General features: G+C 36.4%; 1 protein-coding gene across 4 annotated transcripts in view; it reads left to right on the top strand.

Moving 5' to 3' along the window:
- The window catches only part of LOC126167862 (organic cation transporter protein-like), a 313,728-nt gene extending 297,627 nt beyond the window's left edge, over positions 1–16,101 (top strand). For all 4 annotated transcript variants that reach the window (XM_049920514.1, XM_049920511.1, XM_049920512.1 and 1 more), the window contains 4 exons: positions 6,708–6,922; positions 8,532–8,713; positions 12,833–12,969; positions 15,716–16,101. In XM_049920514.1, coding sequence (XP_049776471.1) covers positions 6,708–6,922; positions 8,532–8,713; positions 12,833–12,969; positions 15,716–15,782 — 601 coding nt within the window. In that variant the 3' untranslated portion in view covers positions 15,783–16,101. The remainder of the gene's footprint in view (positions 1–6,707; positions 6,923–8,531; positions 8,714–12,832; positions 12,970–15,715) is intronic.
- The last annotated feature ends 610 nt before the right edge of the window (positions 16,102–16,711 follow it).

The raw sequence follows: 16,711 nt of genomic DNA, 5'->3' as shown, positions 1-16,711 counted from the left end.
CCACATATAAATATGTAGAATTTTCTCCTAAAATTTAAAACAGGAATTGTGAGGGCATTCAGATATGGAGTACCTATAAATGATTTACAAAAAATATAATGTACCTTATTTTTTAATAGTGTCTCTGGTAGGGTGCACTATACAATGTACTTACGTCAGTATCTGCGCTCCTGATATGTATAGCCTTAGTCCAAAATTCACATACAATAAAATAGCCATACAGTGCAATGACAGAATTGTGCAGTTCACTCTGATGCAGAAGGAAGCAGACAGAGAAAGCTGAACATCAGTTAAAAAAGTGAAGCACAGAATTCCATCAGTAATTACATAAAAACTGTCTAACTGTCCTCTATCTCTGAAAATGTGTCTCTGGACATAGATAAAAATTTAATTAATTTTGGTGTTGATATTGCAGTACTTAGCAGGCAACAGTGTTTTTAATGTATCTGCGTTTATGAAAGCTGAAGTGGCACAGGTCATTAACAGTTGCTGAAATCTCATATGTAACTGTGTTTGAAACCATTGAACATATTAACATGTTAGATGCATTAAAGACAATGTTTTCTGCTGGCATAAGTTGGTGCAGCAAAAAGCAGTCAGTATTGGTCCACATTATTCATTTTGTGTCAGTTCAGTCACTCCCATCAGCCACCTCTCTGGGAGTCTTCTTAGAGTATAAGTACGTATAAACTGTGATAAGGACTTCAGTGTGTATGAGAATAACTTTAATTAACAAATATTTCTGTTATTTGTGTCAAATCCTTAAGTTAATTTACTGGCTAACAAATCCTTTTCATTACAAGTTCTAAAAAAAGAACTGAAAAAATTAAAAATTTATGCATATCTTAGTTAAATTTGATTTGATGGATCTAGACAGGTATAGTACCAAAATAAAGCACCAAATGCTGAACTCTCACAATTAACAACTTTTAGTTGATGTTTTTAAATAACAAGTGTGATGGAGTTATTAGATGTTGGTTTGTCCTTCAGTTGTGTCAAAAAATGTGAATGAGAAGTTTGCTGAAGTACATTTGAGTCATATTATAAGGATGAATCGAATATAAATGATCTTTGAATTGAGTGACCACTGAACACACTAAGAGTTTCAAGCCTTTCAGGTACGTGAGGAAGGATTTTTGGTTGGAAGTCTGCTCCCAAGATGCCTCGTTCTCTCCGTGTTCAGTTAATGCCACAACAAACAAAAAAAGAGGTGCATCATGTAGCTGCAAAATGTGTCACAATAAAATTAATCATGAAAGTGAATGTTAATTGTAACAATATAAGGAAAAGATAGATTGTTACTTAACATAAAGATGACACTTTAAGTTGCAGACAGTCACAACAAAAAGACAGTTACACGTTATATATATGTGGTGTCTTTTCTTTTGGACATGTCTGAAAGAACAGACATCACATACCGGGTGATCAAAAACTCAGTATAAATTTGAAAACTTAATAAACCATGGAATAATATAGATAGAGAGGTACAAATTGACACATATGCTTGGAATGACATGGGGTTTTATTAGGGGGAAAAAAAAAAAACAAAGTTCACAAAATGTCCTACAGAAGGCGCATGACAATCGTGTATAAGAGGAGCTGTAATGAGAGAGACGTGACAGGTGAGAGGTACGCCGATATGTTACAGGATCGCATCATCCCCAGCCTGGCTGATAAACACCTGCTGGAACGTACGATGTTTATGCAGGATGGCACTCCACCCCATATTGCTAGACGCATGAAAGATCTCTTGCGCGTGTCGTTTGGTGATGATCGTGTGCTTAGCTGTCACTTTCGTCATGCCTGACTCCCAGGTCCCCAGACCTCAGTCCGTGCGATTATTGGCTTTGGGGTTACCTGAAGTCGCAAGTGTATCGTGATTGACCGACATCTCTAGGGATGCTGAAAAACAATATCCAACGCCAATGCCTCACCATAACTCCGGACGTGCTTTACAGTGCTGTTCACAACATTATTCCTCGACTACATCTATTGTTGAGGAATGATGGTGGACATATTGAGCATTTCCTGTAAAGAACATCATCTTTGCTTTGTCTTACTTTGTTATGCTATCTATTGCTATTCTGATCAGATGAAGCAACATCTGTCTGACATTTTTTGAACTTTTGTATTTTTTTGGTTCTAATAAAACCTCATGTCATTCCAAGCATGTGTGTCAATTTGTACCTCTCTATCTACATTATTCCGTGATTTATTCAGTTTTCAAATTTATACTGACTTTTTGATCACCTGATATATATAATTAAGATGAGGATGGCCAATGATCTGTTCAGTGCAGGTGCACACCAGGCTTGAACTCTTATGGAAATTGGCTAAATGCTGCGAGTAATGAGCAAGGAACACTACCAAGTGTAGAAGTATTAAACTGGAATTTCCCTATAGATGGTGTTAGCCGTCTGTGTAGGACCTGTGAGACCACATCTGCAGCGTCATTTGCTTCCTATAATGGCTGACGATAAACATCAACAAACAGTAACCCAAGTTCCATACATTGGTATCTGTTTCAAACCTGTAAGCATGTTGAGTTTTGTGCCTATGAAGTACGATTTGCGGGCAGCATTGGTTTTCTGTTATCATTTGAAGAACACTGCTGCAGAATCACATCGAATGCTTGTCGATGCTTCTGGCAAACATTCTCTTTGGGAAACAGTGTTTTGAGTGATTAAAAAAATTTTAAAGTGGTGATTTTGACATGAAAAATGACGAGTGCGGGAAATCACTGAACACCTTTGAAGACAATGAATTGCAGGCATTATTGGATGAAGATGACAGTCAAATTCAACAGGAACTCATGGAACAATTGAATGTGATGTAGAAAGCTGTTTCTCTTCAATTGAAAGCTATGGGAAATGTGCAGAAAGTGGAAAAATGTGTTCCGCATGAACTGAATGAAAAACAACAAGCAAATCAAAAGACCACTTGTGAAATACTGCTCGCCAGATACGAAAAAAGTCATTTCTCCATCAAATAGCGACAGGTGATGAAAAATGGATATATTTTGAGAATCCCAAGCATCATAAATCACGGGTGAATCCAGGCAAACCATCAACATCCACTCAAGACCAAATCACTTTGGAAAGAAGACAATGCTCTGTGTTTGGTGGGATCAGAAGAAGCTGGTGAAACTTTAACACTGATCACTACCAACAGCAAATGATGATTTAAATTGAGTATAACATGAAAAATGACTGGAATATGGAAAAAGGCAACACAAAGTCATATTGCTCCATGATAATGCCCCATCACACACAACAAAACAGGTCAGGGAAACAATTGAGGCGTTGAGTTGGGAAATACTAGGGTATGCAGCTTATTCTCCAGATGTGGTTCCATCCAATTATCATCTTTTTGTATCATTGGGACAAGCTCTCACTGAACAATGCTTCAATCCATATGAAAATGTATGAAAATGGCTCGCTGACTGGTTCGCTTCAAAAGAAGAACTGTTGTTTTAGGTGTGGCATTCATAGTGTGCCGGAGAGGTGGGAGAAATGTGTAAATAGCAATGTAGATTATTTTGAATAAAATATTGTTTATCAGTTTCAAACAACAGATGTTTAATTATTGCAACCAAATTCTTGTTTCATACTTCTGCACCTGGAACATTATTAACATGTGAATAAGTTGCTAGAGTGGTCTATGCAGTTGCAATGACCACTGTGTCTGGATGATGCAGGAGACCTGGGTTAGAATCTCGGTCGAGTACAAATTTTCTAGTTTTCTCTTTGACATAAATCAAAGCCTACTCATAGCCAATGTCTGTAGTTTCTTTGTGACTTACACATTAGCTTTCAGCCAAAATCTTCTTGAGAATAGGAAACACATACACATTCATTCACACAAGAAAGCACATCTCATGCACACATCTGATTTGAGTTGCCAGAGATGGCAGTCATGTGTGTGAGGGTGCTTGCATGTGAAAATGATTGTGTGTGCATATCGTTTTCTGATGAAGTCGTTGGCTGAAAGCTAGTGAGTGATTGTCTTTTCATTGCTCTTGTCTACAACTTAGCATGTCATAATTTTTTTTTTTTTTTTTTGGTAAGAAGCAATCCACCTTTTCCTTATATTGTTGATGTTCCAACTTGGAGTATCGTTTGTTTGAGTGTTAATTTTGACATTTATTTTGCTATTTATTCCCTCATTTTGGGGAAAGAAACTTTCCATAACCCTCAGCGAGGTACTGGTATAATGAAGAAAGAACAAGAGCAAGTCAGTTACACCACCCACTGGCACTACAGCACAGAACATTAGGACTATCTATGAACTTGATGAAGGCAATCAACACTTAATTGTACTCATAATCTCTGTCACACTTAAGTTGCAGTGGTGGCAGTCAGTCATTTGGAAGGGGTTGGCAATGTGTGGAGACACAGGTTATTATGTTATGATTTTGAGTGAAGATCAAAAATATGCTGTAATTGAAATTTCTTCTGCCTCTCATATAAAGGACAAATAATAAAATGAAATACTTTTGGTAAAAATCATCATATTTAATGAAACTTAGACCCAGCATAACAGCACTGAAAGAACATGATCAGTGTAGAATAATGAAGGATCAGGTAGAGGGTACAGATGAAAGTCAAGACATGGTTGTCTAGTGGTTGATTTCCTCCAGAAATGTTTGACCATTAATCCTGCAATCTTCATTATCAACTTCAGGATTCCTGCTGGTCAAAAACATGGAGTGACATGATCAGAAATGTGCTGCTCTCTCATGACATTACTAGGCCAACACTGCAACAATAACACAACAGTTGCTGGCTTCTGTTCAATGGACCATCCTTCAACAACAACAACTCTGAAAAGCTGGAGGAAGCATCACTCATGTGGCTTGACAAAATCCCAGATATAAACAATCTGATCACATGTACCACAAACTGTACGTCTGCACTTTGTTGCAAATATCCTTCCATGGATTCTTGCTGTGTTCCTCAAAGAGGCTTACCAGTCAGTAATATTTCCCAGCCCATTATTATTTGACTCCTGTTCTCATTCCAATAGGTCATGTGTAACAACATTACGAGTTTGAAGGTGCAAGTGCTAAGACCTGTTCCATGCACCTATTTACAGAAGTAAAGAAGAGCTGTTTGGCAATAATTAAACTACCCATAATTTCATCTGATTGAGATTCTAATTTCAAGTTTGGATATATGAATTAAAAACTGTGAATTTTATACTTTTTTGGCAGTTATAAGTTTTTCTCTCACACTTATTAAAAAATGTAATTTTAATAGATCAGTTAAAGCTGTTATAATTATTGTGTTGAACAAAACGGTCTAAACCTCTGCTTACATCAAACAAATACAGATAAAACATCTACTTACTTTCTTGAAACTGACAGCAAAAACAGCTAAACTGACAGACATTTAGAATTAATGAGTCTTGTAGTCCTGAAAAATAGAAAAAACAATCCTTTTGGAGTTGGTTGGTACATTACACATTCCCAATGGCACTGTATTGGGCTGCCAGCATAAGACATGAAAGGCAGAATTTCTGATCAGCAGTATCTTCAATATACTAGTAGATACTGATAAGAAATATTTGCCTCCTCCCCTGAAACAACACAAGATCTTGTCAGTGGGAGAGGAGAGATTAATTATCTAACTGATGCAAAATAGTCCACAAAGAACTCCACACTGTAGTCATTCTTTCTCATCAGAATTAAATGTGAACATGATTGAATCATGTCAGTAGCTATTATTTTCAATATATATTTCTGAAGTATTTGGTTTTCCATTAGTGGCACCCAGCTCTCTTTCTGGCTGAGGGCTGGATGATACCGACTATTCCCTTGATGTTTGATACTGGACAGACAGATATTTTCTGATTCAAATCATTTTCAGTGACAAGCAGCCTCTGTTGTCATTTATCTGTTACCTGAGGGAAGTTCTGATGAGCATTCTTGTCTCACTGGTAAGTCTATTATCAAATGATGCTGTGGGATTTAGACTCTTGTTTTGCTGTATCACTTGCTAGGCTATATGTATTTTCTGTCAGCAGTCACATTAAGTCAGATATTTATTTTCTGTAAATAATGACAATTTTCTGTAAATAATGACAATTTTTTTGCATGTTGAATATGCTTGTCCAACTGTTTGTTTGGCTCCTTGCAAACATGTCTAAAGAACACTGGGAACCCAGTGTGCTGCTGGAATTCAGATAGTTCATTTTCATGCATTCTTCCATTTTTATTACACTCATTTTAGTTGGAGTTTGGCAAGTTTGTGCCTAGGTTTGTCACTAGATGAGAAAAGGTTTTTCACGATGTAGTAGAATACACAATATCTCCACCAAAATTAATAGAGCCTTAATCATAACAAAGTACAAATTGTAAATACAGTGTAGTTTAATTATTGGTGAGGTGAACTGTCAGATAGAGGTTAATAACTCTGTGTCCACATTGATTCAATATTTACACAATGCTTGCATCTGTGTTTGCATTCTCAGCTGCCTTAACTAAATTCGCTAAAATTGAATGTGAAGTGCATGAGTTACACAAATGAATTGTATTTTGGAATGTTAAATATTGGCAACACTGACAAACATTTTTACTTGCAGCCAGAAGTTCATGTTACCAATGTGTAGGATTAATGAAGAGAGAATACCAACATAATTACACTATCTTATTGTTCAAATTCAACTGATGTCTGGTATATATGTTCATGCATACTTTTTTTTTACAGGTTTGTCATAAGTGGCACATATTATGGTTTGTCATGGAACACATCAAATCTTGGAGGAAATGATTATCTCAATTTTTTCATAGCAGGAGCAGTAGAATTTCCAGCAAATATAATTTTACTGTGTACCCTGAATAGATGGGGTCGTAAAACATTGATGTGTGGAACAATGCTTCTAGCTGGTGCTGCTCTCCTTTTAACACTTTTTGTGCCTTATAGTACGTATTTTTCTGTATGTTTTTTAATTTTGTTCCTATAATATTTATCATGTTTTCATCACTGGTGTATGTATGTGTGTGTGTGTGTGTGTGTGTGTGTGTGTGTGTGTGTGTGTGTGTAGAGATTTTCTTGTTACTTCTGTTATGATGGATTAATAAATAAATATGGCTACTTGGACATATAAATAAATACAGAATGCAAAGCATTTATTTTCTGCTGTAAAAGTCACTTTAAATTGTCACAATCAACAATACAATGCATATACACTACCAAAGCCAATTTAATCATCAAAACACTTATTTCTTTGGTGTCTCGTGGCCTTAGGGTTGAGCTGCAGTGGTCACAGAGTGTTGCACACATGAATGGAAATAAATCCAGAATATTGTTAGTACTCAAACATTTACTGGCTGAGTACATATCAGAGTACAATAGTTCCCATGAAGACCAAGGTTACACACACATTTTCTGTATTGCCAGACCTGATGTGCACAGATGTACGATAAGGCCCAGTTAACCGAACTCAGGTCAACCGAAACATGGGTTATCTGAAACAACTCCAAAAATCACCAATTGGAAAAAAAAAATATTGTACTGACAGAAAAAAATTGAGACAAGAGAGTGCTGGCTGTGGTTGGCAGGGAGAGGTGAACACCTGCCCTTGGGTTACTTACCCACTGACTCACTGGTCTAAACAAACCTACACTACCAACAATAGTACATTTGAGTGATTATTTCTCTTCTGTTGCAAGTTTTATTTTGTGCTATGCTGCAAACTATGAAGTACAATATACTGTATATTAATGTACTGTAATCCTGTAACTGTAGTTTTAATCATAATGAAGAACATAAGCATTGCCTACAAAGAGATTTTTCAATTCATTCGATCTTGAAAGCTCTCATAAATATGTACAGTACAAAATACTGCAGTATGTATTAGATGTTCATGGCTTAAACAAAAAAATTGTTATCTGAAATGACTTCCCCCCATTTAGTTCAGTTAAACGGGGTTGTACCACAGTCATAAGGTAAATACATCCAGAAAAATGGAATTAAAAATATGTTTTGATAAAAAAGGTTGAGATTATGTAATAAATGATGGGTGGAATGCATTCATTGTGAAACTTGAATCAGTAATAATAACATGGTTAAGACACTTGGAAAGAAGATTCAAACATTTGGAATGTGGGAGTGAGTTTTAGAATGGAGGAGACAAACAGTTTCATATGAAATCTTCACCATGGTGTACCTTTTTTTCTCGCCGTCGTCTATATGACCTTTCTCTTATATCAGCTTTCACATCCAAATAAAATGAACACATTTTTATGTATTTGGTTGTTAATTCTTTCTAAGTGTATATAAATATAATAACACAAGCTTTAAATATAAATTTTTATGTCTGGTCATGGAAATTAAAATGGAGAACTGCAAAATAAATCATGTTTACTGTGATTGAACAGTCCATGCGTGTTCATTCGATCATCAAATGTTTAGCAAGAAACTGAAGAATCACATGTGTATTTTTTTTTTTTTTTTTTTTGTGTGTGTGTGTGTGTGTGTGTGTGTGTGTGTGTGTGTGTATCCTGACTAACTGCATCTTTTCACTTTTAGATATGACATGGCTGATAATCACATTTGCCATGATTGGAAAGCTTGGTATAACAGCAGCATATGGTACATTGTACATATTCTCAGCAGAACAGTTTCCAACTGTTATTCGTAATGTTGCTCTTGGTGCTAGCTCAACATGTGCTAGAGTGGGAGGCATACTTGCACCATATGTTAACCTTTTGGTAAGTAAACTGATAAATTTCTCATTAGTAACCAGTAAGAAAGAACTAAAAAAATCTATTGTTATAGTTGTTAAGTCAGTTTTCAGTATGTCGATACAATAATTTTGTTTACAGCACTATTTTTCAACTGAACAAGTTAAACCTTTCAAACTTAAGTACAGTTAGTTCCACAAGAAAGTCTATGCCATTATTTGTATGAAATAAAAGACACTATTATAAATACATGTTCACACGAAAATACATGTTATTACTAATTGCACAATTACCTAATAGTTAATCGAATTGCCGTCATTATCGATTATAGCACCTTAGTCCTCTGTCCAGTAAATCACCCATGTTTCCAGCCTCTAAATATCATTTGACCCACTTCACAATGAATGTCCTTGACTGTCTAAGAATTTTAGCAGCAGCTCCATATGAAAGCTTTTGTCCCTTTGGATGATTCACAAGGAACACGGTCTCATGATGCTTCAGGTATTTTGCACTCATTTTAAACTGCAACTAACAAAACAAAACATTCAACTCTCATACTGTTTATCTGTACACTGTGCAAAAGCGCATTGATTACAAATTCGAGACCATTACCAGAGATGTTGCTGCGGACGTTACATTTAAAATTATGGTGTGCATTTTCTAGTGGAACTGACTGTATATTTTTACACTTGTCCAGCATACAGTAAGTAAAATTATGATGGCATAGTTTTAGTTCTATAGATATAACCCCAGCCTCCCTGGGATTGATTCTTATGTCTTTTTGTCGTATATTTCATAGTCAGTAAAAAGGGCCAATAATGAAAATGCTCTGTGTACCTTGATAAATCCTGAAAAATCTTTATCTGTTATTGCCACCTGCATGTGCTGGTTACATAGCAACATTTCCTGTGTTGCTCTTCTGATATAGTTAGGCATTTACATTGGTTTTTTGTTGTCCATTTCTGACCACTATTTTTGATGGTCATGTCTGTTTCATCCACCTTTAGTGGAGATCGATTTCAGAGTCATTTAGTTACTGTATAGTAGCCCCTGTCTTGGTTTATGCAAATTTCAGAGCCCTGCTGGCCTGTATAGAATCACGCAATTGCTTTATGTTTCATAGAAATGCAACCTTTTCATTTACTTTGTCGGAATACAAAAACTCACAGTATAGCTGTTTGTTTGTTTGTTCAAGAAGACATTGTGCAGGATACTACACCAAAAGTGTTAAACCGTTTATATGGATATAGATTTTAATAAAATCTATTTGTTAGGGTACCATCCAAGTAAATCTTCTGAGAGTGTGGAATGCACTGAGAACTTATGTACTTAAGTTCATGAGAAATTCTTGCTTCTGCTAAAGATGAAGAGTAAGTGGCAGAGAAAAGTTTTATTCTTTTCACATCCTAAAAGATATTCATCAGTACTATACTACAAAAATATTCAAGTCACTAAGAAAATGTATCCACACTCCATTAATAAAAAGTAAAGCAGTCATCAACACAAAGACTACTTTTAACAGATATTCTTTTTCTTTCTCTGCATCTTATTGTAGGTGAAATGCTCTTGCCTTCTTCTTGAAGTATTAAGATGTATTTTGCCATATATGGTGCAAATTTCTGATTGACAAGGAATTTATGCCATGGTAAAAATTATGTTTTTTAGACATGCAGGGCTTAGCAAAGGTGAAACTGATATTATGTAGCAAAAAAAGAATTCTTCTTGCTATGTTTTTGTACTAATTTTTGCTGTGAAAAGAGTGGAAGTACCGAGTGGCAGACAGGCAAGGTGAAAAATTATGCTAGGTATTATTAGCTGTCGTAATATTACCTATTAGCTGTCAGCACTCTCATGTCACAATTCTGTATCAATCTATTCATGTACCATCTAGAGGAATCCTTCCTAATCACTCAGAATCCAAACTCTTGATCTGGTTCAAATTCACTGAAGACATCTTCATGATATGGACAGAGAGTGAGGATGTGCTTTCCACATTCTGCCAGAACCTCAACACCTACTTCCCCATTTGCTGTCCATTTAACTAAATATGTAGGGATTAGAATAATCAACAACTTAAATTGGAATGGTCATGTCTATAATGTTGTGGGGAAGTTGAACCAAAGACAGTGTTTATTGATGGAACACTAAGAAGATACAAGTAGTTCACTAAAGAGACTGTCTACAATACACTTGTCTGTCCCCTGCTAGAGTATTGCTAAGCAGTATAGGATCCTTATCAGACAGGGTTAATACAGGACATCAAAAGAGTTCAAAGAAAGGAAACTCATTTGGTACTATAATGAAATAGTGGAGGGAACCTCACAGATATGCTACACTGGGTTGGCAATCATTATAACAAAGGTGTTTTTTCATTGGGATGAGATTTTTCCACAAAATTTCAATCATCAACTTTCTCCTCTGAATGCGAAAATATTCTGTTTATACCCACCTACACAGGGAGAAATGTTCATCATAATAAAGTAAGAGAAACCAGAACTTGCATGGGAGATTTAAGTGTTAGCTTTTCCCATGTGCTGTTTGAGAGGAACAGTAGAGTAGTAGTGACAAAGTCATTTTATGAACTCCCTGCCAAGCACTTCAGTGTGAATTGCAGAGTAGTCATCTAGAAGTAGCTGCTTCATCTGGCCTTTCTTAACCCAACTTCCTTGATGTTGACCGCTATCTCAAGGATGGCTACACCAGTATCTCCATCCCCATGAAAGCTACAAACCATCAACAGTACCTCCTTTTTGACAGCTCCCACTCATTTCACACCAAGAATGCTCTTCCAAACAGCCTAGCCACCCTTGCTCATTGTATATAGTGATGAGCAGTCACTCTCCAATTATGCCAAGGGTCTCACTGAGGCCTTCACAGACTGAAGTTAACCTCCCTACCATGTCCAGAAAAAGGTCTGTCATGACTTGTCTTCCTGGTCACTTGCCATTCCCAACATATTGTTCAGATGTTCTCTGCTGGGGTTTCAGCTATCTCTTGTCATGCTCTAAAATAAGAAATATCCTCTCCTCTACCTTTACCACCCCTCCCGCAGTGGTATTCCGCTGCCTACCCAACCTACACAGTATCCTTGTCCATCCCTATTCCACCCAACCCTTTGCCCCAAGGCTCATATCCCTGTGACAGACCTAGATGAAAGTCCTGTCATATATATCATTCCACTATAACTGGTGCCAATCCTGTCACAGCCATCCCCTACGCCATCAGAGGCAGAGCCACCTGTGAAAGAAGCCAAGCAAGCTACCAACCAAGCTGCAACCACTGTGCCTCGTTCTAAGTGGTCATGACCTGTGTGTCCATATGAATGGCCACTGCCAGACTGTGGTCAAGAGATAGCTGGAACACTCAGTTGCTTAACATGCCACCCAACTCAATACGCTTTACTTCAACAACTGTTTCACAGCATGTGCCATGTGGATTCTACCAATCAACTCCAGTTCTTTTGAACTACACATATGGTAACTCTCTCTGCAACATATGCTTCATTCCTGTAAGCCCCTGACTTTGACCATTGCTAGTCCCTGTGCTCCACCTACCTAACCTCTTCCCTATATCCCTACACACATGCCTTCCATCCTGGCAGTGCACCTGCATAATTATTTTCCATTCTCGATTTATCTCCTCTTCCTTTTGCCCCCATACTACCAGCACAACCTCCCAATGCTGCATCTAGCAACCTGCTGTCTTGTCCTCACCATATCCTTGCATGCTCACACAGGCAGCACTAGGATTCTTCTACCCCTACCCATCCTCTCCACCCCATGCCTCCTCTGTATCCCTAGTACCAACCCCAGCAAAGGTCACTGCTCACCTTGGATGCAGTTGCCATTGGGCCTTAGTACCTGGAGATGATAGTGACTGTGTGTGTGTGTGTGTGTGTGTGTGTGTTTTGTTTTGTCCATTTCTAGTGTGTTTTGTTTTGTCCATTTCTAATAAAGGACTTCATCCAATAGCTAATAATATCTAGCAGTTTTTTTTTCTCACTGTGCCTCTCTGCCATTCAGTGCCTCCTCTATGTGGCAGTAGCAATCTGTCTTTTTCATAATATTGTTATTCCATTCCAGATTTCCCGTTGTTTGATTTTGTACTGTACAAAAATACACATGATAAATTCCACTTTTTTTGCAGGCTGAATACTGGCAGCCACTACCTTTGCTGATATTTGGTGCTCTATCTTTGGCAGCAGGAGTTACTGCACTTTTACTTCCAGAAACAATGAATCAGAAATTACCAGACACTATAGCAGAAGGAGAAAATTTTGGAAAGTAAGAACAATTGATCCAGTTTTAATGTGCCTATAAGTGATTGATATGCAAAATTTGTGAATTTCTTTACATATTACAGTCCCTTTATTTTGCCTGAATGTTATCCCTGTAACCATTTCTGTTATAAATTGAGGCACTCTACAAGTCACATGCTGAGGTACACTTTCAACAGTTCTTCCCAGCCTGTATGACCTTGGCCTACTTTGTAAGTATTGAGATGTTCTTCTAAGAGTTCAAGAACCATTTTGACATCACATAACCTTTTTGTTTGTTTTCTTTTGATGGCTTCGTTGAACTAGGATAAAAATGTGTGTTTCCAAATACTTATCAGAAATTGAAAGTAATATATATATTTTTTTCTTTTTAACAAAATCTTGAAGCAGTATTCCTCATCACTGATGTTGCTGTGGTAACAAGATGGCTGCACTCCCCCAGTCATGCACACAATGCTCTCCATAATAACAGATAATGACATGCAGGGGTGTCATTCTCTTAATTGCAAGTGCTAAGCAAGAAAATTCACATTTCATTATATTTTTAAAGTAATTTACAGTTCATGTTGACAGCTGAAATTTGCCGATTTTAACTGAGGTTAACTGTGAGTTACAAAAAAGTCGAACAAATTTGTACATGATGAATCTGACCAGTCCCTTGTCAGTAACAGGTCATATGCCACTTGCCCATTTTTTAAAGCCTTGTTTTTCAACCGTTGAGAGGTCTACTTTGTGAATTCATTTATTGTCTAAGTCTCAGACCTCTAGGTCAGCATATGTAAACTGTTATCTACATATTTATTTACTTCTTTGATCTGAAGGCCATTGAATGTTCCCAAAAAACTTGCCATCCTTGTTTGATATGACATAAAATTTCATGTCTTACATTATGCTTTATATTTATGAGCTTGTAAAGATAGGTACACTCATTGACATTCTCTAGAATCATATTGTCAGTGCAAATATTTCCTGCTCTCTCCCATGTGCTGGACATAATTTTAGTTTCAGATACTTCCACATAGAATTACATGGTAATGTGGCTGACTAGAACATCATAAACAACAATAAAAGTAAAGCTTTTAGATTTTCTGTCCTGTTTCTTCCTTTTTTTGTGGCAAAGGAGAAAATGCAAGACTTGAGATTTTTCATTACTTTAATTTGCCATCATTTATACTTTCATGTTGCATCAAATTATAGTCATTTAGAAGGCTTTGGATGCTTCACCACGAGCTTAATGTGCTTGAAACATGATTTTTTTAAATGTTTTGGAGGCTAATATTGTGTGTGGTTTTCTGGAAGAAACTTTCAACAGTCATTTAAATGGTTTTTGATGCATAAATTCTTATTTTAGGTCTATGTTATATTTGAGAAGCGATATTTTATGTTATTTTGTAAAGACCATTTTTGTGATAATCATTTATTGCATTCATAAAAATTAGTTTACGGTAATTATTCATTTCCTTTTTCCTCATTTGATGTTTCCTATTTGTTGTGTTCACAAAATTGATACGTTTTGTACTTTTTACCATATTCTATTTATTCTGAATTAGTCCTTGTTGCAGCTTTCACAGAGAGGTTTTTACTATCAAACAGGGATCTTCAATAGTAATATGAGAATAATGACAAAGTTCCTTTTTACATAAAAGATTATACAGCCTTAAATAACAAATTTGTAAAATACTGGTACATTTCAAAAATTGTAATGAAGAATTAAGTGAAACTTCCTGGCAGATTAAAACTGTGTGGCGGACCGAGACTCGAACTCGGGACCTCTGCCTTTAGTGGGCAAGTGCTCTACCAACTGAGTTACCCAGGCACGACTCACGCCCCGTCCTCACAGCTTTACTTCTGTCAGTACCTCGTCTCCTACCTTCCAAACTTTACAGAAGCTCTCCTGCGAACCTTGCAGAACTAGCACTCCTGAAAGAAAGCATATTCCCCAGGCTGTGGCTAAGCCATGTGTCCGCAATATCCTTTCTTTCAGGGGTGCTAGGTTCGCAGGAGAGCTTCTGTAAAGTTTGAAAGGTAGGAGACGAGGTACTGGTAGAAGTAAAGCTGTGAGGACGGGGCGTGAGTCATGCTTGGGTAGCTCAGTTGGTAGAGCACTTGCTCGCGAAAGGCAAAGGTCCCGAGTTCGAGTCTCAGTCCGGCACACAGTTTTAATCTGCCAGGGAGTTTCATATCGGCGCACACTCCGTGCAGAGTGAAAATCTCATTCTGGAAAAATTAAGTGGTTACAAGCAATATTTGTGTTAATCTATAAAATACTACTGTCAATATGTCATTTATTGCCGGTGGTCAAAAAACATTAAAAATTTCCTCATATATATAGTTCTGCATTTTGAAACACTACCGTGGTCTGTATCAGCTAGTAAAAGTACACTTTCATCATTTTGTAAACCAGCTTAAGTAATTAGTAACAAGAATGTAGTAATGTATCAGTATTAGAGAGAGAGGCACTTATATGAGTGAAATGTGAAGAATAGTGTAATTTAGGAAAAAACCTATGTGCAGCTGTAATATATCCTAAAAAAATTGTAATATTTAACAAAATACAACTTCTTCCTTTCATTACTTTGCATATCAGCCATTTCATCATTTGTTACATCTTCAGCAGGGATTTAACAGTTCCACTATATACTGGTACATTTCCTGTAGCTATGTTACATTTTTATTTGTTTTACTGTTTTATTTCTTTCTTTTTTATGTGAATGAATTTATGGATACATCTTTTTCTTCTTCTTCTCCTCTAGGGTAACTGATGATAAACAAGACATTAATGGTGATGTCCTTTTGGAGACCAAGGAGACCGAGAAATGAAAGACATGAAAATTTGTGAATTATATGCACTGATGGACGCTGTACACAAAGCACTCATTGTGTTATACAAATATATAACACAAAATGGCAAAAATACTTAATTTAGTGGTCTTTCAGTTGGTGATATATGCACACTGTATTTACATTGTTCAGATATCTCATGCCATGAATTTTTATGAGCAGTTTTGAATTATATGTCAGGCACAACTTTTAGTACAAGATTTTTACGTAATGCATATAATGATCTCTGGCATTATTTTGTGAAATGAGAATATTTTCAAGAAGCACAAACTGATCAATAAACCAACTTTTTATATTATCGGGTGTTGCATTATTAATATTTCACAACCATATGGATTTTATTAGGCCTTCGAGATATTCCAACCTCTTCATTTTCAGAGTGATAATAACAGCTTGTTCTCTCATGCTTGCAATTAAGTGAGACATCTGTGCGGAAAAATATTGAATGATTGTGAGAACATACGGAAATAATTGTGTAAATAAGTAATGACCTTTATTACAATGCAGACATTCTACAGACAAAAATATCATAAATTATATGTTTATATTGCTCTTATCATTTGCTAAGACCTACATATTTGTGATCCATTTGTTTGATCTTTCTGCTAGCCTAAAAGTGAAAAGAGACTGTTCAAAAGTTATTCTCAATCATTAGTTGCTTTACACCCTCCTACAGGTATGTAAATCATAAAAGTAATTTGCGCATTACAGTTAGGTTACCAGGGTATTACTCTGCATAGTATTAATTTTTCTGGGCATCACAGAAGAACTGAAATTTAAACATAAAATGTGTATCATGAATTTCTGAAGAAAATTAATGAAATGTATGTTAAATGTGGATGATGCTATAGTTTAGTCAGCCTGGGAGTGGTGATTCAATGTTTTGAGTTAATATTCCACTGTGTCGG

Source organism: Schistocerca cancellata, chromosome 1, assembly GCF_023864275.1.
Source record: "Schistocerca cancellata isolate TAMUIC-IGC-003103 chromosome 1, iqSchCanc2.1, whole genome shotgun sequence".
Lineage (NCBI taxonomy): Eukaryota > Metazoa > Arthropoda > Insecta > Orthoptera > Acrididae > Schistocerca > Schistocerca cancellata.
Note: the sequence above shows the minus strand (reverse complement) of the source record. Positions and strands in the feature narration are given on the sequence as shown.